This window comes from Marmota flaviventris, chromosome 11 (assembly GCF_047511675.1).
Source record: "Marmota flaviventris isolate mMarFla1 chromosome 11, mMarFla1.hap1, whole genome shotgun sequence".
NCBI classification, from domain to species: Eukaryota; Metazoa; Chordata; class Mammalia; order Rodentia; family Sciuridae; genus Marmota; species Marmota flaviventris.
The window spans coordinates 88,756,370-88,781,468 of record NC_092508.1 but is presented as its reverse complement, the minus strand read 5'-3'; the positions used below and the strand labels follow the sequence as shown (position 1 = coordinate 88,781,468).

General features: G+C 31.9%; 1 protein-coding gene across 1 annotated transcript in view; it reads right to left on the bottom strand.

Moving 5' to 3' along the window:
* The window catches only part of Lrp1b (LDL receptor related protein 1B), a 1,514,976-nt gene that overhangs the window by 465,481 nt on the left and 1,024,396 nt on the right, over window positions 1–25,099 (bottom strand). Inside the window, exons 36-37 of the mRNA XM_071619306.1 lie at window positions 10,871–11,005; window positions 10,187–10,316 (exon numbers count right to left, since the gene is read on the bottom strand). Of these exons, the coding sequence (XP_071475407.1) occupies window positions 10,187–10,316; window positions 10,871–11,005 (265 nt within the window). The remainder of the gene's footprint in view (window positions 1–10,186; window positions 10,317–10,870; window positions 11,006–25,099) is intronic.

Below are 25,099 nucleotides of genomic sequence, written 5' to 3'. Positions count from 1 at the left end.
TTCATAAATGGGTCCTATTTTGCATTTGGCTACATTTTAAAAGATCTCAAGACTCTATAGTTTAAAAAACAGGCTTTATGCCTCAGTTTCAAGGCACATGTATATGTTGGATTCAGCTAATTTGCTCCATTATGGGTCAATTTTCCCTTGGTAATACCACCTGTTGTGATTTAATTTCAAACAGAATACTAAAATGTACTTTATTTCTTTGATATGAATTTTGACACTTAAATTTCTACGTACTATTATGTAGAAATCAATTTTTGTGTAATTTTATATAGAGTTATCATTTTTAAGCCTTTTTTCCCTTTGAAATCAATAAATATATGAACAAAAAATATAGTGGGACAAATTCCAATAACATTTCCAAGTTGTAATAAATATTTTTCTGTAAAGAAAGTTGACTTTAAATATGTCCAATGTCTATTCTTAACTATAAACATGGAAAAAAATATTTATCCAAGTGGCCTAATTTTATTTAAGAAATACTTTTAAGTAGATATAAAGGTATACAGATAAATAATATTGAAATATTTTTAAAGTGTCAAAGTTTTTTTGTTCATGGGTCAACATATAAATCTTTTGGGGGGATTTAAAAATTAAGAAAGCCCAAAATATTTGCTGATATCTTTCTGATTTCAGTAATGAACCTGTAGTCATAATAGAAAAAAATTGATCTGACATTCTAAGAGAAAAAAATGAAGGATTTGATGAGGAACAAAATGGGTGACTTCATCAATGTTCAAATGAAAGTTATCTAAATGTAATTGAAATCAAAAAGAAAAAGCTTATTAAGGAAGTTGGGGCCTAAACAAAGAATACTTAAAGGTTTAATATTTTTTTATGATTACACAAAAATAAGTGCCACGTTTAAGAAAGGAAGTCAGTAGATGAGAGGTAGGGAACATACTAAATTTAGTGACAGAAATTCAAAGCTATCATTCTAAAGGAAACTAGAAATATAAATAAATGAATCAAAATTAGATTTTATTTTGCATGTTAAGTATTTCTTACTGTACATTCAAAGATACACATAAAAGCCATAAAATCACATCACTTATAAGCAAAATATTAAAAAAAAATAATAAGAGAGAATAGCATATGAAGTCTGAAATGAGGAAAATCAACTACAATTCTCACAGGAGCTATATAGATTGGACCAGAGTGAACCAGAAAACTCAAGGATAGAAAGGTTACTCAAAAGCAATTCTTGGGTGAATTGCCAATGAAGGAAAAAGTTGAAGTCCTGTAAAATCTTAAAAAAAAGAAATCTCTGTCTTTGGTTATGGATAAGTTTAGAAATTTCTAGATAAATAGAAGCTGAAAACCAACTTCAGTAATTCAATGACAAGAAAATGTGTATAGATCACAAATTCTGAGAAGTTGAGAAGTAAACTCGAGGACAGTAATAAAACATGAGTAATTTTTTGTTCAAACGAAAGTTATCTAAATGTAATTGAAATCAAAAAGAAAAAGCTTATTAAGGAAGTTGGGGCCTAATCCGATATGTTGGAGATTAGGGCCTACTTTTTCTTCTATTAGACGCAGAGTCTCTGGTTTAATTCCTAGGTCCTTGATCCACTTTGTGTTCAGTTCTGTGAATGGTGAGAGCTAGGGGTTTAATTTCATTTTGTTACATATGGATGTCCAGTTTTCCCAGCACCATTTGTTGAAGAGGCTCTTTTATCCAATGTACATTTTTGGCACCTTTGTCTAAGATAATTGTAATTTTATGGGTTAGTCTCTGTGTCTTCTATTCTGAACCATTGGTCTATCAGTCTGTTTTGGTGCCAATACTATGCTGTTTTTGTTACTATTGCTCTGTAGTATAGTTTAAGTTCTGGTATAGTGATGCCACCTGCTTCACTCTTCCTGCTAAGGACTGCTTTAGATAATCTGGGCATTTTTAAATTAAATATAAGAGTATTTTTCCAGATGAATTTCATGAGTGCTTTTTCTATTTCTATGAGGAATGCCATTGGGATTTTGATTGGCATTGCATTACATCTGTATAGTGCTTTTGGTAATATGGTCATTTTGACAATATAAATTCTGCTTATCCAAGAGCAAGGTAGATCTTTCCATCTTCTAAGGTCTTCTTTGATTTCTTTCTTTAGGGTTCTCTAGTTTTCATTATATAGATCTTTCACCTCTTTCGTTGTTTCCCAAGGTTTTTTTTTTTTTGTTTGTTTGTTTGTTTGTTTGCTTGCTTGGTTTTTTTGTTTTTGTTTTTAGGCTATTATAATAGGGTACCTATTATAATAGATATAATAGGTTTTTGTTTTTAGGTGTTATAATTGGATTTGTCCCTGATATACAGAAGTGCATTTGATTTATGGGTGTTGATTTTTATATCCTGCTACATTGATGAATACATTTATTAGTTCTAGAAGTTTTCTTGTGGAACTTTTTGGAAGGTTGTGCTCCATTTCCATATGCTCTAGGGCTCAGATTCTTTATTCTTCATAAAACTTTCTCTAAGGACTATCTTTGGACTATTAGAATCTCTTTTCCAACAAGTGCTGACAGCCAACTCTCTTGGGATTATGTCTTCAGAGCTGATCCTTATCCATTGGACAAGTTGGGAGTATGGAAGCTAAATCCCCTTAAGATGTTTATACTCCAGAGCTCCCTAAGAAATCAGCCTGTGGCCTGAACTTGGCTCAAAATTGAACATTTGCTCTCTTTCTCTTTCCTATTCTGCTTCTTTCAATTTATGGATTGAATTCTTACTCTAGGACCTGTTTCTGGAATGCTTAATGCAAGGCAAACATTTTGTCCACCAACATTCTGTCTCCTACCCATCCAAATCCACTCTACTGTATCTTCCTCCCCAAGTTTCCTCCTGTACTCCTTGGAAATTCTCTCTTCTTTGATATTCATTCTCATGCTCTTCCTTTCTACTAGCTTTTTCTACTGTTTCTGTGAATATGTGCAGTGCCTCCTCCATACTAAGAAAAACTTACTCAATACTTCTCAATTTACCTCATGTTTTCCTCTTTCCTTTTTATTGGCTGAGCTTATACCCATGTAGCCTATATATGTTACTTCCACATTCTAATTATCATTGATTTATTAATTCTTTCATTTCTGACCTTACTATCAGTCTCCTGAAATACATAACATTGGGAAACATCATCCTAATCATTAATTGCATATTCTGTTCTTTGCTTTTACTTCTCCTGACTCCTGAAAGTCAGCTCACTCTTCTAAACTCTTTTCCTTAGAATACTATCATGCATCAATTTCCTGAGGACTCAAAATGGCTCATCCTCCCAGCTTTTTGCCTTATTGCTCACTTTTATTTTCCCTCTCTCCTAGGCATTTCATTCTCTTACTATAAACACTAATTTTTGTTCTTGGACTTCTTTTTTCTGTAGTCATTTCTGGGTAATCTCACCCACTATTATGGTTTACTGCAGAATCTTAATTCTGTTGGAATAAATGTGAACTGATTTTATATTTATCCAAATCCAGATTGCATCTTTACTCAACTAAATCTCTTCTCCAGAATTGGCTATTTCAGGAAGGTGCCATAACTTCCAAGTCAATTGCTTGTAAATGAACACTATCATGTTGTTAATTAAGAGTAATGTTCAAGCATAAAAGACTAAGTCTTTCTAAGTCCAAACTTAAATCTTATATTCATTTAAAAATCTCTTCTCTTTTTCCAACTTTGATCTGACTCCTTGTGTTAGTCAACTTTTTGTTTCTGTGACAAATATGTGAGAAACACAACTTCAAAGAGGAAAGATCTTTTGGCCTACAGTTTCAGAGGTTTCAGTCCATGGATGACTGACTCCATTGCTTTGTAGATAGGCAGTACATCATGGTGTAGACTGGGTGGTAAAGCAGAGATGCTCACCTTATGGTAACCAGGAAGCACAAAGAGGAAGAGAGAAAAAGGAAGTAGCTGGGGACAAAAAAACCCATCCAGGGCACATCTCCAGAGGCCAACTTTTTCCAACTAATCCCAACTCCTAGAATTTCTATCAGATCCTAATAATGCCATGCAGTTATGTATCCATCAATGAATCGAATGCTGAGGTCAGAACCCTCACGATCCAATTACTTCCTAATAGCTCCACCCCTGGACATTGTTCCATAGGGGACCTTGTATTGATGTCTTGGTCTTTTAAGTCTTGATTTCATATTCAAACTATAGCACTCCTCCTGGAGTTGGGCGTGGTGGAGCTACCTTTAATCCCAGTGACTCAAGAGCCTGTGGTAGGAGGATTTCAAGTTTGAGTGCAGGATCATCAATTTAGTCAGATCCTAAGCAGCTTAGTGAGACTATATCTCAAAATAAATAAATAGATAAAAAGGATTAGAGATGTAGTTCCACGGAGCACCCCTGGGTTCAATCTCCAGTACCAAAACAAAAAACGCAGTACTCCTTTTGGACTGGGGACCTGCAATGAAAAAGGGACTTGAAGTTTTATTCACTGCTCTTGCCTCTCCATTCATGCCTTTAGAAATTTGTCCCTAACTCTCCACTACTTGGCTTGAGGGCACAGGAAGAACTCACCCTCACCTATAAATCATCCTGAAAATTTTCTACTTTAATCAAAGCTATAATTTCTTTAAGAATTATCATCATACTTTGGATCTCACCTTATGTTGCCTTTGGGGTCCAGGGAGAATAGTTAGGAGAAGGAAACCAGAACTAGCTTAGATTTTACTGAAAAGTGAATCCACCTTCACTAAAGAAGGTGTCACTATAATAATTTCTTTAATATATGGAGAAACTTACCACCTATTTATGGCCCCCAGTTATCTTCCAGACATATTACCTGTGCTTTCCTACATGCATCTAATGTGCCTACATTTTTCCAAATGGCTTTTGCCTTGTCACTATTTATTATTGATATGTATGTGTATATATATTATCTCAGGAAACTTTTTCTCCTTTAACTCTCCTCCACAAAGTCTCTACTAACACTACCATTGAGGCTATTAACCTCTCTTTTAATAACTAATCTAAGCACATACTATAATTAAAAAGAAAAAAAAGAAAAGGTAATTTTACAGTGTTCTTTTAATTATTGCTACAACATGAAATTTGTATATGAGATTAACTTTTCATTAGGTTAGTCTTATTATGCCTGAAGATAAGTCTTATTTTAAAAAATGAGACTTACTCTAAGGAAATATTTTATGGGTTGAAACTTCCTGTTTCAGAAGCAACACCTTATTCAGTACCTACCAGTAGCTTTAATATGCCATTTTGTTAAAATGTACTGAATTGAAAGCTGATTGGACATAGAAGGATACTGAAAATGTCCTGGTTCATAGTGCCTAATACTCAATAAATATTCGTTGAATAAACTTACAAAAATGAAGTATTTGTAGCTTCCTTTCCCTGATATTCTCAATCCACTAAAAAGAAAGTAGGTTAATCATGTGCTTAAGATGGATGTGGGGCTGGGGATGTGGCTCAAGCGGTAACACACTCGCCTGGCATGCATGGGGCACTGGGTTTGATCCTCAGCACCACATAAAAATAAAATAAAGATGTTGTGTCCACCGAAAACTGAAAAATAAATATTAAAAATTCCCTCTCTCTCTCTCTCTCTCTCCCCTCTCTCTATCTCTTAAAAAAAAAAGATGGATGTGAAAAGATGAGCTACTTAAGAAAAGGAAGGTCCCAAATATCAACTTGAAAAGAGTATATATTTTGAATAAGAAGTGAAAAAGAAAACTACAGATTGACAAGTATCACGAACAGGCTTGTTAAATTGAACTACATGAAAATATAATAGGTCAGGCAAAAGAGATTCTACCAATACAAATAAAGAATTGAACTTAAAAACATCATGGGGAAATTTTATTCATTGGAAACAAATTAAACATCCATTTTTCTGATTATCTAGACGATTATATAACATTCACATTTGTTCATGCCATTCGAATAATAATTCACAATCCAAGTATAGGTCAAATATTATCTATTTCAGCTGCAATGATTTATGAATTTTCAATTATAATTTAAAGAAATTTTAATAACACCATCACATTGTAATATAATATATTTTTTAAGTTTATAGGTATGATGTAAGCATTCAATTGAATCATATGTTTCAATATCAGAATTGAATAAAATTAAGAAACTGTTCCTTATTAGTAGCTAGTGGTGTGAGTCTATGCAATGCCAGGGCAGGTAAGAGGATGTGTGGAAAATCCAGACCCAGTTCAAGGTTTTTTAATATACTACCACCTACATTTTTTTTCATATTTCTCATTACTATTTATTCTCTTTCATTTATAGTTTTAATCTCTAAATGATCAGTTTGATTTCATCCTAAAACTATTTTATATAACTGATACTTTTTATTAAATTATGTTATGCTTAACTACATATATATATATATATATATATATAATATATATATAATTATACATACACACACACACATAGAGAGAGGGAGAGGCTACATGCAATATGCATATGTACATGTATACATTATACATAATTTTTGGAATTTAGGGAAACCTATATACCAATTTGGTGACGGAGTAATGCTTTTACAAATATCTGACTCAATTTCTTAACATATAAATGGGAAAAAATGATATACTTTAGATTGTGTGTGAGATTTAAAATGGGATAAAAGGAAATACACTGGTGAATTTTGTGCAAATAAATGGTACAAGCTACTAAGACAATCATCATTCTCCAACATGAAGAAGAGATGGTGGGAATATAAGGATAGAAAATGGGGATACACAATTTAGAAACCCTGGCAAGAGATGATTATGGCTCAGAGTTAGGGTCACAACAAGATCATTATGCAAATAAGTAGAGATGCATTTAGAAGTAATAGATAATAGAATCTCTTGGTACAGAGTAAGAGACACCATATATTTTGGCCTGAGTAAATGAAACAATAGAATTATCCTCAACTAATGGAGAAGTTACAATTGTAGAGAATGATTCAGTTTAGTTTTACAAATGCAAAGGTCAAGACTTCTGTTAGATCTTATTTCAGCTCTAAACTATCCTCAAATAAAAGGAGTAAACAACAATAATTTAGTTGATAATGAGTTTGCAATTTGGGGAGCTCTTCGGGAGTGATTCATCACTTCTTCACCTCAACTGTGGTGACCTCAAAGATGAAGTGACATAGCAGCTGGGTTCTGGAGACATTTAAAGGTTCTCTTACTTGAAACACCTGGCAACTGATACTGGCTGTGAGCTGTGGCAGACTTTGGTTACTGATTAGAAAACATATGTGGCTTCTTTATGCTGCTTCTCAATTTTCTCACAGAGAAGTGCAGCTTCTAAAAACATCCCAAGAGGATCAGGTAGAGGTTTTATCTCCTTTTATGATACAGAGATTATACTGTATCACATCTACCACAGTCATAGGCTCACCCAGATTCAAGGGTATGGAAAAAGGGCTCAACCTCACTTTTGGAAAAGTATCCATGTTATAACATAAAAGAACAAGCATCCAGGATGCCAAATATTACAGTAATGATCTGGAAAATAAAATCTGCTATAGGTCTCCAAATGAAAATGCTAAATATACAGGAGAATATAAAAATATGGAGATCAGGAGTAAGGTCCTATCTAGATGTACATACATTTGCTAATCCTTAACATTTAGGGGAGATGAAAATAAGAAAAGTGATATGTACCAAAAATGGAGCCTGGGGGAACTCTAACATCAAAATTCAAAGTGAGAAAGAAAAAATGGGAACAAAGAAGAGTGAGTGGGGATGACCCTTGAAATATAACAATCAAGACAGTTGGTCTTCTTTGGCCTCCTAATGTCTCATTGAATTCCATCCTCTCAAGAGCTTTCCTCATAATAGAAACTGAGTTTCTAAGGTAAGTTCCAATGTAAGTTGCTTGGTCAGGGACATTACCCCAGATCCAGATGATGGATCATAACACATCTAAATGTATCAAGAAAATACCTTCCTTTGGCTATTGACTCATCTGGGATAGGCAAGTAACTCACTCTGGCTGAGGAAAAACAAAAGGTCTAATAATAATGTCTTTCTCCTCCCAAGTCAATGAAAAGATCTTAGAAAGAAATATTTTATCCTGTTCTCCTCCTTTCTTAAACATAGACAGCTGCTTGACAGTACCTCTAAATGCTGTAACAAGGGTGTGATAACAACAAGCAAAAGAAAAAAAAAAAAAAAAAAAACACAGGCTAGTAAAGACAGTAATGAAGAAGCATAAAAAGATAGTCCATGAAGTGAAATACTAGTATCAACCATGTAATTTCAGACTTCATTTATTCATGAAGAAGAGCTCTATTTGCTCTAGCTAAGTTATTGCTTACATCCTACAGCATTCCTAATTAATGTCTTTTAAATTTTTATATTATAATCTTAGTTTTAGCATAAAATCTGGCAAATTTGATGACATTCTTCTACAATAATCTTCTTTGTTTTTCTCCCTATAATATTAACATTAATTGTGCAGCATTTACCAGGAAATTCAAATAAGTGATAAATATTAGAAAAAGTACACACCACATATAATATAGGTTGCATAGTTTCATGAAAGCTGATTTAATATTTTATATAAATGATTTTATTCTAACTCAGTGTTCTTCATGCTTATTTATCTGATGCACCTAGCAAAGTGCACACCTATAATCCCAATGATTGAGGGGGCTGAGGCAGGAGGATCAAAGTTCAAGGCCAGCCTCAGCAACTTTGCCAGACCCCTGGCAACTTAGTGGGACCCTTTCTCAAATCCAAAATAAAAAGAACTAGAGATGGAAGTCAGTGATGAAGTAACCCTGTGTTAAATCCTCAGTACCAAAAAGGAAAGAAAAAACCTTAAGTGATGCCATACTAAGGATGCAAGAAACACATTGTGGGGAGTAATATGGGGTTTTAAAATGGAGAAAAACCTTACATTGTTATTTAAGAGGAAAGCAGTTATCATAAGCTTCTTATTCTTTAATAGTCACTTTACTAAGCCCTGAGGACCGAGAAATATATCAAACGCACATGGCTTTTCTCCTAGAATTTAAGTATAAGGAATAATAGGAACATTTCCCAGCATAGTGGAATGTACAGCTACCAGGCAAATAAATATAAATAAATAAGCAAATATTAGTGCACAGAGCTTGCATACATAAAAGTTGTAGGTGCTGTGGGATCATAGAACAATCTATTTTCAACGCCACAGAATTGTAAAAGTGATTAGCAAATTAGTAATAGGAAGAGCACTGTGAGTAAACGGAAGAGGATGTACAAAGCCTAGAAATGAAGGAGATTAAGAAATATTTGAAAATTTAACCAAAGTCCAACACTGATGAATTGAGAATGTAAAAAATGCAATAGCAGGTGTTTGAGATGAAAATTTTGCACAGGAGCTGGTTAGGATCAAATAGAGCTTTTGGACTTTAAAGGCAATGGGAATACACTGAAAGGACTTGGATAAGATTTACATGTTTAAAAAAAAATTACTCTAGCCTTCATTGAGGTTTGGAGACCAAATGGGAACTTATTGCACATACTTAAGGTAACAACAGATTCAAACAGGGTGGAAGCAATAAAGATATAGGGTAGTAGATTGAAAGTAGAATTATTTAGAAGGTAATTAAAAAAAAAAAAAAAAACAACAGTGAAATGTGGTGGTAGATTGAAGGCACTTCAATTTTATACGTGTGTATGTCTATGTAAACTTTGGGTTCCATGAATTTTCCAAATGGACAGGTAGATATACTTACCTACAACTCAAAATAAAATAAGTAAAAACAAAAAAAAAAAAGGAAAGAAATAATAAATGAAACAAAAAAAAGCTTGGATGAAAATGTTAGTTTGATAATCATAGGCACATAAACAGATATTGGAACTTCAGTAGGTTGTTTGTTAAATTATTATTTCACTCATTCAATAAATAATTGAATATATAATTATAAAAACAGTTCTAGGTCAGAACTCTAAATTGAGAACCTAGAAATATGTTGTTTTTCTTATTTGGATTAACACATATAAAATAACCACATAGTAAATGACTTTATCAAATATGTACTAAAATATGCATAAGCAAACTAAAAATAAATTTCATTTTCTCCTTAAGATATTTTTAGTTTGTTTCAGATATTATAAATAGTTAAAACTAAATATTAATATAATTTTCTGTTTTATTTTTCCTAAGAAAACAAGAAAGCCCGCTTAAGATTCAGAAGATAAATATAAATTTTAAAATTACCCTTTCTCTGGGTGCACAGCTATAGATCTTGGTTGATCCAGGCCTTGGGAAATAATTACATAACGGAAAGAGCCATTGAGTCTTGCAACTTCAATTAAGTTAAAACCATGATCTGTCCAATAGATGTTACCTGTGAGAAATACATAATATAGTTCATAATACAGTGTGAGATAGGAAATTATTTATTAGTATGGCTAAAATTAAATTTCTGAACATTCACGTAACTATTAAGACATTAAGTTTCTACTCTTTAATCATTACTTTCTAAAAAGAAAGCTGTTAAAACTCCCAATCCTAATTTCATATGTCTCTGACTAAACCATATAATGATCTATTTATATGTTTTAAATGGTGAAAATTTCCCCACCCATCAAAGGAATCTATTTAAACTTCATACTGACTTCAGGCAAAAAGGAACTAACATTTTCATTTACCTGCTTTACAGAGCTCTCAGGAGATTTGGTTAAAGTTCACACTATATAATCTCCTTCAACATGAAAAACGCTTAGTCAAAGGCTCAATAGCATTAGAAGGAGTGGAACCAAGAGCAAAAGAGACTATTTACCCCCATGGCTAGAAGCGTAAAAGAAACTTTTAGGAGTCAGAAACACAATTTTTATGAAGCAGATTGAGACTCTAACAAAACAAGTATGAAACTAAAAGAAAAAAAGTCTTAGATTATACCAGCAATCCAGTCAACAGCTATTCCTTCCACTCTTCCCAAGCCATTGGTAATGATATCTTCTTTCCAAGTCTGATCTCTTTTAGCTCGGCTGATTTTATTAAAGCCCATGTCTGTCCAATAGATGGTATCATTTCCTATGAATAAGACAGAGAAAACATACACCCACACACTATAAAATGTGTAGCAATATATGCATTAGGACCCTATAGCATTAGTATCTTTACGGTTATCATCCTGGGTATGCTAGAAGAGTATTCTTCAGGATACAAAATTATATAGGAAGAAAGGTATGAAAATAATATGAAAGAAGCTATATTTTAGCCAAAAGATCTTTTCAAGTACTGTCTGAAATATTTGGGGAAATGATCTATCACATTCTGTATCATTTGCTTTCCTTTCATTTTAAAACAGTAAGTCCTTATCCCCCATGAATTTGCAAGTGTGATATCAAACCATGTTATTTTGGACCATAATTTTTCTCTTCACAATCATATCTGTGTCTGAATCCGCTAAATATAAAAAAGAACATTACTGACATGGTAAAATCAACAATGTCTCAAAGGAGAGACAATAGAAGAAAAAGGAATTTAAACTGTTATCAAGGGTATTTTAAGCATAATGTCACTCAAAATGTATAAAGCCTTATCATTCAATTATTCCTTCTGAGGTACTAAGTAACTTCCCAAATGTCAACTACAAACACCTCATATTTCAAACTCTCATTGTACAAATGGGCTTAAGGATATTTGAAGAATTGCTTTATGCTATCAAGAGTCTTTAAATAACAGTGCTTTTGTATATTTGAATGAAAAATGTGTCTAAAGACTGTAAATGAAATATATTACATGTGCATGCATATGCATAAAGGATAGTAATTATAGACCAATGATTTTAAATTTAGTCACCAGAAAGACACTGGGGATGAATCATTAAATAATAAATTTGCCACCAACTAAGTAAGTTTTCTTGTTGTGACCTACATGACCATTTGAAGAACAAATCCTTTAAGACCAATATAATTTCTCTCTGGCACAATGACAGACTATGGAAATAAAGAAAATGCAATTAGTATAATAAAGCAATTCATCAATAAGTTTTGGAATTCAGTTTCAAATGAAATATCATATGAATTCCTCAATTTGTTTGCTGAAAGATTTCAAATACCTCCTTTTTCAACAATGGTTAAGTCAGATAGAAAATCCTTTGAATCTCAGCAGAAATATCAGGCCCCCAAAAATGTACCCAAAAAGCAAAGATTTTTTGATATTTCCTTTTTGCCGAAAGTATCAAAAAAGGTGATTTCATTATTGAAATAGACAATGAACAAAAATAAGCATCATTTTTCATAAATAGTAAGCATTGTATATTGAATAAAAATTTCCCAAAATATTAAACCCATATATCCTACTTCCTATTTTGTTTCTCTACTTGTGTGTAGAAAATAGAACATATAAAAGACAAATTCTGGATTTTCTATCTGGAACATGATTCTCTTGGAGTATTTTTCCATGGTAACTGCCTTTGTATTAGTGATATAATGGATAGCAACTCCATTGTTTGTTTCTTGAGCTAAAAACCTCAGGATTTTCTGATCATTTTTTTTTCTCATATTCCATATCCAATTCATCACTAAATACTTTCATATTTCATTCATTTTCAGGAATTTTTGGTCCCTTTTATTTTTCTTTCAAAATGTAATCATCATCTAACTACCTCTCACCTCCTCTAGTTCTATTATCAAAATCCAAACCACTATTAACTCTGGTCCAAAGTCTTGCAAAAGCCTCCTACCTCACCTGCCTAGTGTGTGTTTTTGCTCCTGTATTTCCTTTCCCATGAATATTTTCTCCACTTAGGAGCTATGATTACACATTTTAAAAGTTAGCAAGATATTTTTTACTCCTCCATTCCAAATTTAATAATTTCCCTGTCTAATCCAAGGTAAAGTTAGAGCTCCTCCCATGAGCTTCCCACATCCTCTGGACCTCTTCTACCTGATATCCTGGTCCTTAGGCAAAACAAATCCTCCTCACCCTGTATTTTGCTTACATTTTTTTCTTTCTCTCTGGAATGTTCTTTTCCTAGATATCTACACGGCTGTATCTTGGCTCAAATATACCCATCTTACAGAAAATTTACATGACTCTCCTAGAAAAATTATTCCCTTAGCAAATTTTATTTTTCTCTATAGCACATATCACTATGAAACACATTAGGTAATTATAAATTTCCTTGCCTCACAGGAATGTATTCCTTTGATAGTTGGGACTTTATTTAGTACTTTATTCCTAGTACCTGGTTCATAGTAACATCACAGCACACATTTTGTAAGTTAGTGCGTAAATGTGATATGCTGTATAAAAACTGGTTTGGAGGTAGGAAGACCCATGTCTTGTCATGAGAAATCTTATAAACTTGTTAAGGAACACACAGTATGCACATGAAAAAAAATGACAGTTTACAACAGTGTAAGATGCGAAGCATGCAATTTGGGCAGATACATATGGGCAGGTTTTAAGAGAATAAAAACAGCCTTCACAAGAATAATAAAAAGGACCCCAATTTTATAAATTATATACATATTACATTTATATATTTTTTAAAACTTATTAATCTTGAAAAATTCTGTTCATTATAATCATGAAGCATCTTTTCTACCACCATCTCTTGCACATATGTACCTTTATTATCATTGAACTGATTTTGTTTTTTCCTCTTCTTAGAACCGGAGTATTTTATAGGTAGGTACTACAATTGGGTCAACTTCTGCCTATGTGTTATATACATAGCAAAATTTTTGTAATGCTGAGTTTGTACCTAAATTTCTCATAGCACTGAGAAACAACAGATTTACTGGTATCTTTTACATTAGTATTTGCAAAATTCATGAGCAAATCAACCATATGATGATGCATTAAAAAGAATAAAGACAATGGAAGGACTAAATCACTCATTTTTAGCCCATCCTTATCAATTTTTTTTTCACATATTTACTTTGCACCTACACACACACTCTAAATGCAATGTATGCTAAGATATGAGAATATATCTTTAATATCTATGAATTTTGGAAATAAACATGAATTAGGTAAAAAACTTTCAATTAGGATGAGAATCAAGTTAAAAGATGATAAAAGTTTACAAAAAACTAAAATGATAAAATTATACAAAAGATAAAAAGTGAATAAAAACTACAATTACCATCTTGAAATTTATTTCAATGTATGAACATTTTTAACTTTACCTCTATTTAACAGATTCTTTTAGAATACTTAGCATATGTCTACAATAGTTCTTAGCATAAGAATATGGTAGTGAACATAACAGACATAGAATTTAAGTTCTTGGGTAGAATTAAAAATAAACTATCTGAAGACATATGGTAACTTGATAAAATATAACTACAGAATGAAAAAGAACTTGTAATTTAATGTAATAACAATTATAATTACCTCCTCATAGACAAAAGTATAAAAATAGATTCTTTGGAGTCATTTTCAAGGACTAACATATAGAGATATTGGTAATATTTAAAGAGATTGTGTAATTAAAGTAATTAAAGTCAAAATTAAAGGTAGAGTCAAATATTGTCATGGTGATATTTGTCTATGAAATAAAGAAAAAAACTTTGACAATGAGAAAGTTACTGAGTTGAGAAAAAACAAATTACTCAAGTGTTTAAAGCTGAAAGGCTAACCAGAATATTCAAGTCTCTTAAAGACCTTTCTTCACCCTTAGGGTCTATTTTTTTATAATTAATTTAAAAATATGTATTACTGACTACCTGTTGGAGAATATACTCTATTCCATTTTTCCATGGGCTTTTGTGGCCTAGAAAATTTAAAGTTATATTTCCTGATCTGAATTTACATTTTTGTTTTATTTTGTTTCTATAAACAGCACATACACGTGAAAATACATAAAATAAAAAATAAAGTATATGTGTGCTATTTTTTCCTATTAATGAAATAATCAGCACACAAGGAGAATGGTAAAATAGAGAGCAAGAAGCCTAGGGTTGGGTTATTATTATTCTGCCACTAATCATGAAAAATTCACAAAATTCTTTGTCCCTCCAAGCTTATTTTCATGTAAACAAATGTACTCATGCGCGTGCGCGCACACACACATACACACACACACGTATTTATATTATATATATATACATGATATATACATATATATGAATATATGTATGTATATGTATGTATTTGCAATATACATATATGTACATATGTATTGCATAAACATATATTTGAATAATATATGTACATTCTAACAGAAGATAAAATTTAGAATACCTTTAGTCTCTTCCAAGTCTGATTGTCTAGGGGTTAAAATTTTTTTTCACTTGTAATAAATGAAATATAGTATCCCAAACTATAGTCTAAAATATAGTTGTTATAATGATCTTTTTTCCCCATAATTTTGCTCATTTTTAAATAGCTCTGTTGTCTGGAGAAAAAAAATAAAGCATATAATTTTACTCAGAATATGCTTTAGTGGCTATTAAGCTATATCTCTTATTAAACTTCAGAACTTTACATTTATCCTATTAAATGTCAATTTGTTAAATTTGATCATGGATCCTGCCTGTTAACATTTTTAAAAAATTATATGTTATCCAATGAATCCTTTTAGTGATATCTACAAATTTGATAACAAGGTTTTCTGTATCTTTATTCAAGTCAGTAGTAATTGTGCTGAATTAGATGAACAATGCACTTGATATATCACTGAAGACTAATCTCTGAGCTAAACAGTTTTTCATTTCACTACGTCTTAATAATTTATATTTATATATATTTATATGCATAAGTTTTAAGAATACATCTTGATCAAGAGGTACATCATCTGCTTTGTCCTGAGTCAGCAGCATTTCTCTTCACTAATGTGAATTCACTATTCTGACTACTACTAACAGAGTAGTTAAATACAGTACATACTCCTTGGCTTGACCTCTGTCATTTACCAGCATGAGTATCAGACTCATCCTTTAATTTTCTTTTATATTGCTTTTCCATGTTGTGAAACACCACAGATTATTTCCCCATTTTGAACTCACGTGATGCTCAATTTCTGGCCATTATGAATATGTCTGTGAACATTTTGATCCATGTTTTAGAATGAACATACACTGTCATTTCTGTCAACTATATGTCCACAGGTGGAACTGCTGAGTCATAGGACAGACACCTGTTAGTAAGTAGAGCTTATTTTAATTAATTAATTATTTTAATTCTCACCTAATTAAAAATCGCATTTTGAATTTTCTTTAGCTATTGTTGACTTCTACTATTCCCTTCATATTTGACTAATTCAACCATGGGGACCTATAAGTACAATGAACAGGCAAGAGATTCTGAATATTTTCTTTTCTAGGAACTTGCTCAACATAACTGTCTACTTGGCTGATGCTATTTTCTTGCCAGACAAGGGATAAATAACTGGCTGCCACTATGCAATGACTTTAGAGTGTATTATTATTAAACATTAAAGGGAAGCTGATTATTTCAGCTTCTTCTACAATGACCAGATTTTCCTTTTCTTCTTCACCAGAGGAAATTGATAAGAATCGAGAGGTAAATATTCCAAGACACCGGATTTTTTGGTGAGCCATTTACAAATATTATAATATATCTATTAAAAAAAGAGGAAAGAGGGAAGGAGAAAGGGAGAAATGAATGAATTATATTTCTCCATTTTTAACATTGGCACAGGTTCATAAATCTGTTAACACAATGCATCAGGGAATATTAGGGATATGAGAGAGTAAGATGGATGGAGAGTGTCTGTAAAATAATTCTTTGTTAATTCTGTAACTGATGCTAAAAGGAAGTTCTATTATCTCATCAATAATTTATAACCAGCTTTATCTGCACTAAATCTAAATTTCTATTGTGGATCTAGCACCTATTTTTAGCAAAACAATTGAATAGTAAACACACAAACAAGTGTATGTGTGTGTCTGTGTGTGTGTGTGTGTGTAATTCCCATAGTTGTGAGGCTACAAATATAACATATTACCCCAGCATATATTAAAGAACTCTTACTATATACGCCTTTTTTCCTTAAAAACAAACACAATAACCCATGACATAAACAAACTCCTTTGGGAGAATCTGAGTTTGGTCATTAGATCTGGTATTAAAAACATAATCTTTTACTATACTTCCTAAAACATTTGAGGAATGGAGTCATATGATTTCAAAATCTGATTGACATCTTGGAGACTTATTTTTTCCCAAGTATAGTAACTAAGGAAATTGTACAAATTTTTGCAGAAAACAAGAATCTTTAATTATTGATCCTGGTAATATTTTCTCAGAGCTTGGAGCTTTAAGAAACTCAAGTTGAAAAATTATTGAAGAACATGTCTAGAGAGTAGGGACTAAAATTTACAACTTTGTTTAGTTTAAATATCCAATTTCATTGTTTCCATTCTTTTTGATCCATTATATTCCATCTTGTATTTTAAAAATAGGTAACTATGCTCAGTCACAGAAGTATATGTTAGGGCTGGGGAAGTAACTCAATGGTTGAGCACTTGCCTTGCACACAGGAGGCCCTGTATTTGATCCCAAGTACAATACCACACACACACACAAAAAAAAAACAAACAAAAGTGTATGCAAATGTATGTGATATTCTATATAAATATTTTTATAGTTTCTTAATAAATTTAAGGCCTGGGTTATGTAAGGTATTTTATCTTTAACTATCACACTTTGTTAATTAATGTACTATTTATTACCTTATACAGAAAATTCTACTAGTAAAATTGTTATTTTTGTTGGATCTTTGACTTTTGATGTTACATAGAAAAACACAAATCTTTTGGCTATATGGAATAGAGATAAGTTCCTGGTATTGATGCATATATAGAACCTGCTTTATAATTTTGATTGTTCAGATGAGAAAGAGTAATGTTGCTCATTCTGTGACCCTCCAATCACCATTTTTTTACTTGGACTTTAATTATTTTCTGTCTCCTTCAGATGACCTTGCTGTAGAGACCTTTTCTATTCCATTGTAAGAAATAGAAGCATGTTCCATAATTTTATTGTCATTCATTAGCAACGACCTTAACAGATAGGCCCAGAAGTATAACTGTTGCCACATTTACAAAAGGCTGCCTTAAGGCCTTGCAATTTATTAATTCCTCTGTCTTATCTAAGATAATGGTTTCCAATCTGTTTCTCATTTTAAAACTTTGACAGACAAGACAGTTAATTCTAATGCAAACTCCCATCTTTTGCCCTTTCAAAGATTACCTTCTCTACTATATTTTTGGAAAGAGGAAGTATTCTCATATTCCTCCTACATTTTTCAATCATCAGGCTTTTCAATATGATAGTTGATTATTGTTCTGTGCTGTTTCAACCAAGATATCTGGCCCAATTATTTTCCATGAACCACTTACTCCTCAACCCACCCTGACACACACATAGAACCATTCATACAAATATAAAATACAAACATGGTAACATGATCCATGATAGTGTAAAAACTCCAAACTAAAAATTAAATCATGTAATTTATTCTATAAATCACTCTGGCAACACCCACCACTGGAGGTTGGTGTGTGGTAAATTCATACTGAACCCAAGTCTTACACTTCATTTCATGCAAAAGACTAATACCATATCTCTGGGTCCTTCTCTCCTCTTTTCCTTGTTATTTCAACTTATCATTCCTTCCTCTTTCTGATTACCCATTCTCCAAAGAGAAATTCTCTCTAGCCTTTGTCCTTAACCTCTCAGCAGGCCTAGGTATACATAGTTTAAATTCAGTAGTTCTCAAATGACTGCCCGTTAGAATTGCCTCAGTAATTAAAAAGAAAAAGAACACACACACACACACACACACACACACAAATGATATAGTCACAGAGATATTAAGTTACTTAATATGAAGTTCTATGCAGGTTAAACATTACTATAGATAACCTATGCTAGTTATAGTTAACCATGGAATTATAAGATAGGAATAAAATCAACTTTATTTGACAGAGACCATGATCTCATGAAGAAGATTTCAGTTATGAAATTTCCATCCCCTCTTCTCCTTTACAAACCCATTGCCTACCACTGAAGAAATTTTCAGAAGAACTTGACATTGTCTCATATGGGAGAAAATCAGATTTGGAAGTATTTTTCTTTTCTAGTTTGGAAAGTCTTTAACTTGAAAAACAGCATTTTTAAAATTTCATCAGTTGACTCCAGATCTCAGAAATCATTGTTCTTTATTCTATGCCTGAATCAAGCCCAAACACCAGGCAGCTTATAGGCTGATTACTTTATTTTGGTCATCTTCCACTGCTAATATATTGGCTTCAAACTGCATATGTGTCTTATGCTGCAGATTTTCTTACCTGATTTTTTTCCTTTAAATTATTCAGACATTGTGAGCCTTAAAGTTGCATACTTATCTCTTTACATTAGCTATTAAAAATACAAAAAAACTATTTCTAGTAAAAATATGTAATTATAAAAAGTACATTTTATCTCTAGTATCATTTTTTCTTCCCTAGATATTCCCTTAGTGCTAATTTCCTCACATTTTAATTGTTCATTTTATCCCATTTCCCTCACATTGAGAAGGTATATAAAACACTTTTTTATATAAGGTTAGGTATATATATTTTTTAACATATCAAATCATATGTTATAGATGCATGACTTCAAAGTTGAGTACATAGACTTTAGGGAATAGCTAGAATTACCAGGAAAATCCAACACATTGTTGGGTATTGTTTAACTTTTGTTTTTTACTTTTATATTTCTCATCCTTTAAAAATGTCTATTATCATAGATACATCAAGGAAAGAAAATTTCAGACTACTATCCCTGATGAAAATAGATGCAAAAAATAAAATTCTGGCAAAGCACATACAAAAACATATTAAAAAGATAGCGCACTACAATCAAGTGGGGTTCATCCCAAGGATGCAAGGTTGGTTCAATATATGGAAATCAATAATATATCACACCAATAGACTTAAAGAATATATGATTATCTCAATAGATGCAGAGGAAGCATTTCATAAAATCAGCAACTCTTTATATTCAAAACACTAGAAAAATTATGGCTAGTAGGAACATACCTCAACATTGTAAAAGCTATCTATACTAAGCAGAAAGCCAACCTCATTCTAATGGAGTAAAATTGAAAGCATTCCCGTTAAAAACAGGAACAAGACTGGGATACCCTCTTTCACTATATCTATTCAACAAAGTCCTTGAATCTCTAGCTAGAGCAATAAGACAAAAGAAATTAAAGGGATATGGATAGGAAAAGAAGATCCAAAAATTCCACCAGAAAACTTCTAGAACTAATAAATGAATTCAGCAAAGTAGCAGGATATAAAATCAATTGCCATAAATCAAATGCATTTTTATACATAAATGATGAATCTACTGCAAGAGAAATTAGTAAAATGATCTCATTCACAATAACTGCACATTCAAAAAAGAAAATGTTTGAGAATCAATCTAACAGAAGAGGTGAAAAATCTCTTCAATGAAAAGTACAAAACACTAAAAGAAAGTATAGAACACCTTAGAAGATGAAAACATCTCCCATGCTCTTGGATAGGAAGAATTAATATAGTCAAAATGGCCATACGACCCAAACTGTTATAGATTTAATGTAATTCCTATTAATATCCAAATAACATTCTTCATAGAACTACAAAATTTAATAATGAAATTCATTTGGAAAAATAAGAGACCCAGAATACTCAAAGCAAACCTTAACAAGAAGAGTGAAGCAGGTGGCATCACAATACCAGATTTTAAACTATACTACAGAGCAATGGTAACAAAAGTGGCATGGTATTGGTACTAGACATGTAGACCAATGGTACAAAATAGAAGGCACAGAGACAAACCCACGTAAATATGGTTATCTCATATTAGACAAAGGTACCAAAAATATATTGGAGAAAAGACAGCCTCTTCAACAAATGGTGCTGGGAAAACTACAATTCCATATGTAGCAAAATAAAATTAAACCTCTCTCACCCTGCACAAAAATCAACTCAAAGTGGATCAAAAACTTAGACACTAGAAGAGAGACCCAGCACTTAATAGAAGAAAAAGTAGGCTCAAATCTTCATCATGTTGGCTTCAGGACCTGACTTTCTTAATAAAACTCCTAAAGTGCAAAACATAAAATCAAGAATCAATAAATAGGATAGATCCAAACTAAAAAGCTTCTTCTCAGAAAAGGAAACAATCAATAACATGATGAGAAGCCTTCAGAATGGGAAAATATCTTTACCACATACACCTTAGGCAGAGCAATAATCTCCAGGACAAAAAAAAAAAAAAAAAAAAAAAAACAACTAAAAAAAAATTAACACCAAAAGAACAAATAACCCAATTAATAAATGGGCTAAGCAATTGAGCAGACACTTCACAGAAGAAATAGAATCAATCAATATATGAAAAAATGATCATCATCTCTAGCAATTAGAAAAATACAAATCATACTACTCTAAATTTCATCTTACTCTAGTCAGAATGGCAATTATCAAGAATACAAACAATAAGTGTTAATGAGGATGTAGGGGAAAAGGTACTCTCAGACATCTCAGAAAATTGATACACCCACTATGGAAAGCAGTATGCAGATACCTCAAAAAACTTGGAATGGAATCACCGTTTGAGCCAGCTATCCCACTCAGTGGTTTAATACCCAAAGGACTTAAAATCAGCATACTACAGTGACATAGCCACATCAGTGTTTATAGCAGTTCAATTCACAATAGTTGAACTGTGGAACCAACCTAGATGCCCTTCAACAGATAAACAGATAAAGAAAATGTGGCACATACACAGAATGGAATATTATTCAGTCTTAAAGAAGAATGAAATTATGGCATTTCCAGGTAAATAGATGGAAGTAGAGAATACTATGCTAAGTGAATTAAGCCAATCCCCCCAAAAACCAAAAGTCAAATGTTTTCTCTGATAAGTGGATGCTGATCCATAGTGAGGCAGAAATGTAGGGAAGAATGAACAATTTGGTTTGTGGAGAAGGGAGTGAGATAAGGGGTGGGGCTATGGGGACAGTAGAATGAGACAGGCACTATTAGCCTATACATGTATGATTATACTACTGTAGTGATTTTGTACCATGTACAGCCAGAGGAAAAAGAAGCTGTGTTCCATTTGTGCAAAATATGTCAAAATGCAATCTACTGTCATATATACCTAATTAAAACAAATTAAAAATAATAAAAATGTCTATTTGTACGTGTATATATAAATTATAATGTTTACTATCATAATAAAGTATAAACTACTTGAGTAATCTATTAATAAAGAATAAACACATCTTATGTGAAATCTTTTTTGTTAAGCTAAATAGACTATGTAAATAAAAATAAGAAGTTCAATATAACTGATGCAGTTATCACATTAAAACCATTTTCTCAAAGTAACACTTGGAAAATGAAGATTTTTTTATGAAGCAGAAATTTCTTGTAGAATTTCGTCTAGAGGGCAGGCCTTAGATCTCAGATTAACCCAGGCAGTAGCCCTGAGGATCGCTGTCTCTTTACACCCATCTCCCATTTGGCACACTACTGAGCCATGACATAGTGGAAACCTCTGGAGCTGACTCTAAAGTTGTAGGAATTGAGAAGAAAAGAGGGTCAGCAAAGGTCACCAAAGAAGACTTCAGAAAGGTGTAAGACTTTTACTGACTCTTGAAGACTGAGTAGCAATTGGATTAGAAGAGATACATAAGATAGTTCCCTGAAACCTAGTTCAGATAAAGAACCAATTTACTAAATGCTGTCATTTTTAGAATGAGAGGGAGAGACAAGATCATTTAATTGAGAATGATGAGAATTAATCTACGATGACAACCAGCTCACAATCCATCCTATGCCTGGGTATAGATAGGAATGCAGTTGAACTTTATATTCTTTCCAATTTTTGAAAGCATTTATTCAAACATTTATAAGGCCAATAAAGACCCAAGTTCTCAATATTCTTTATTAAAAGGGATTCAATAATAAAGTGCTAACAAATTAAGTTTGTTTCTTTCATCTTGAGAAAGGCAAATCAATACAAACGTTAATGGGCAATTATCTTATAGCAACAAATCACTAAGAATTCCATCTTTGTGAGTAAATAAAATAAACTCTGCAGATTTCAAAGGTTTTTAAATATCTTAATCCCCTTAAGGTACAAAGTTATGAAAGCTTAGATAATATACATTCTCTTTTAAATCACTATTTTATCAAATAAGAAATACAGACCTTTTGGGTCCGAATGGAATTTGCATTAAACATACTTATAAAAACAATTCCACTCTCAGGTTTGGAATGTTTCCTCTCAGGGTAAGGAAAAGAATCTATCACATTTTCTAAAGCATTCATTGTTTTTTTTTTTTTTTTTCTTTTCAAAGCAATTATACTGTGCTGTTTTTCGTATGAATTAAGTTAGTTCTCATAGTCCTAGCGTGGCTAATTTTGACTTTCAAGTAGCATATGAGAAGTAAAATGCATTGTCATTCTCTCGTCTTCTTCAGATAGAAGAGGACTGAAAGCAGCTCCATGAAGAAATTGTTTTAATTTGTTCTGTTGTAGCATCCCAAAGGTAAGCTGTAAAACTGAGATAGCAGGTTGCATAGCTGCATCTTCAGGAGACACCTAATCACACATTTCTTCAGGAAAACATCCACCTGTTTCAGAAAACACTGCCATTCCATTTCAGGTTTATTTTTCAACAGGGAGAAGGCAGACAGTTTGTTCTTCAAATGCTTCATTTCTATGTCATGCCTTAAATAAGTAAAACAGACAAAGGTGGTGTATGCACCATAAAAGAGATTTTTCTCGACAGACCTTGGGATATTTTTTTCATCATCATAGCACTTGAAAAAAAATTCCTAATTAAGACGTTTACTAATTAGAGAAATACATGCTAATTAAAGGTTCAGATACTGAGTTCTGATGTCGTGAGTTAAAATCTACTTAGGGGCTGTATAACATGGACAAGTTATTTAACCTCTCTATGGAGTTTCCCAATATGTGAACTGGGAATTACAAAACTGTTGTGAGGATTAAATAAATTAATGTTTGTAAAAGTACTTAATATTAAGCACATAATAAATGTAGCAATGTATCAATTGTTATAAATAAAAACGCAAAGTATATAAATAATAAAAGGGAAAATTATATATCTATATGCTAATAGGTTTGGTATGTATTATGTATATATTTGGTATATATATTATATACCAAATTTATTATTAAATATATTTTATGCCCATTTGAAGTTTTAGCATGGTTTAAGTTTAACATAACATTGTCTTCATAAATTTAAAATTAAAGAAAAATATTTTGGTATTTCACTTAAAAAAGGAGATGAATCTTTTCCATGGAAATGAGATAAAATTTCTTGAAAATAAACCATGAGTCATTTGTATATTTTCAGCCACTATCCACGAATTTTTAAACTAAAAGTTAACATTCATTTGAATGCATAATGACATCCCATATGTTTAGAAAAGTGCAGTTTTTAGTCCTAAAACTTACTACCTTGACAGTAAACTTGTTCTAAAAATTATTAGAAATTGTCTATGCTTATTGTAGAAAGGTAGGTAAACACTAGTTCTTTTTTAGGAGGAGAAAAATATTTTAGTAGTACTATTAAAAATCAATAAAAATTGGATTGGGGGTATGGCCTAGTGGTCGAGCTCTTGACTAGAGTGTATTAAACCCTGAGTTCATCTCCAGTACCTACCTCCCTCATAATACAATAAAAAATTATTGTCATTAATGTCAATGGACATCTAGATGTAAATGCGTACAATTTTTTTACAGGCAACATACATTCACATTATACATGTATATTTTTTATCATTATTTTCTAATTTGATTTTTTATTGAGCTATACCTAATATTTTAATAAAGCACAGTATATAAATGTGTTATGCTTGAGCTTTCAGAATATAGAAATTCAGAATATGTTGGTAAACATATTCCTGCAAAAATTTTAAATGAATATAAATCAATACCTTTTATTGAGGATTATGTATATTATAGGAGATACAAAAATGACTGGCAGCCTCCTTCAATCTTCCCTGAAAATTAATGACCCTTTTGCAAGTACTTGAGAGCAGTATGCATTTATCTTTCATTTTTTACAGTAAGTTGCAGTTGTTTCTCAGTCTATATTGGTGGTACATTGAAGAAAGTTTTCATAATTTCT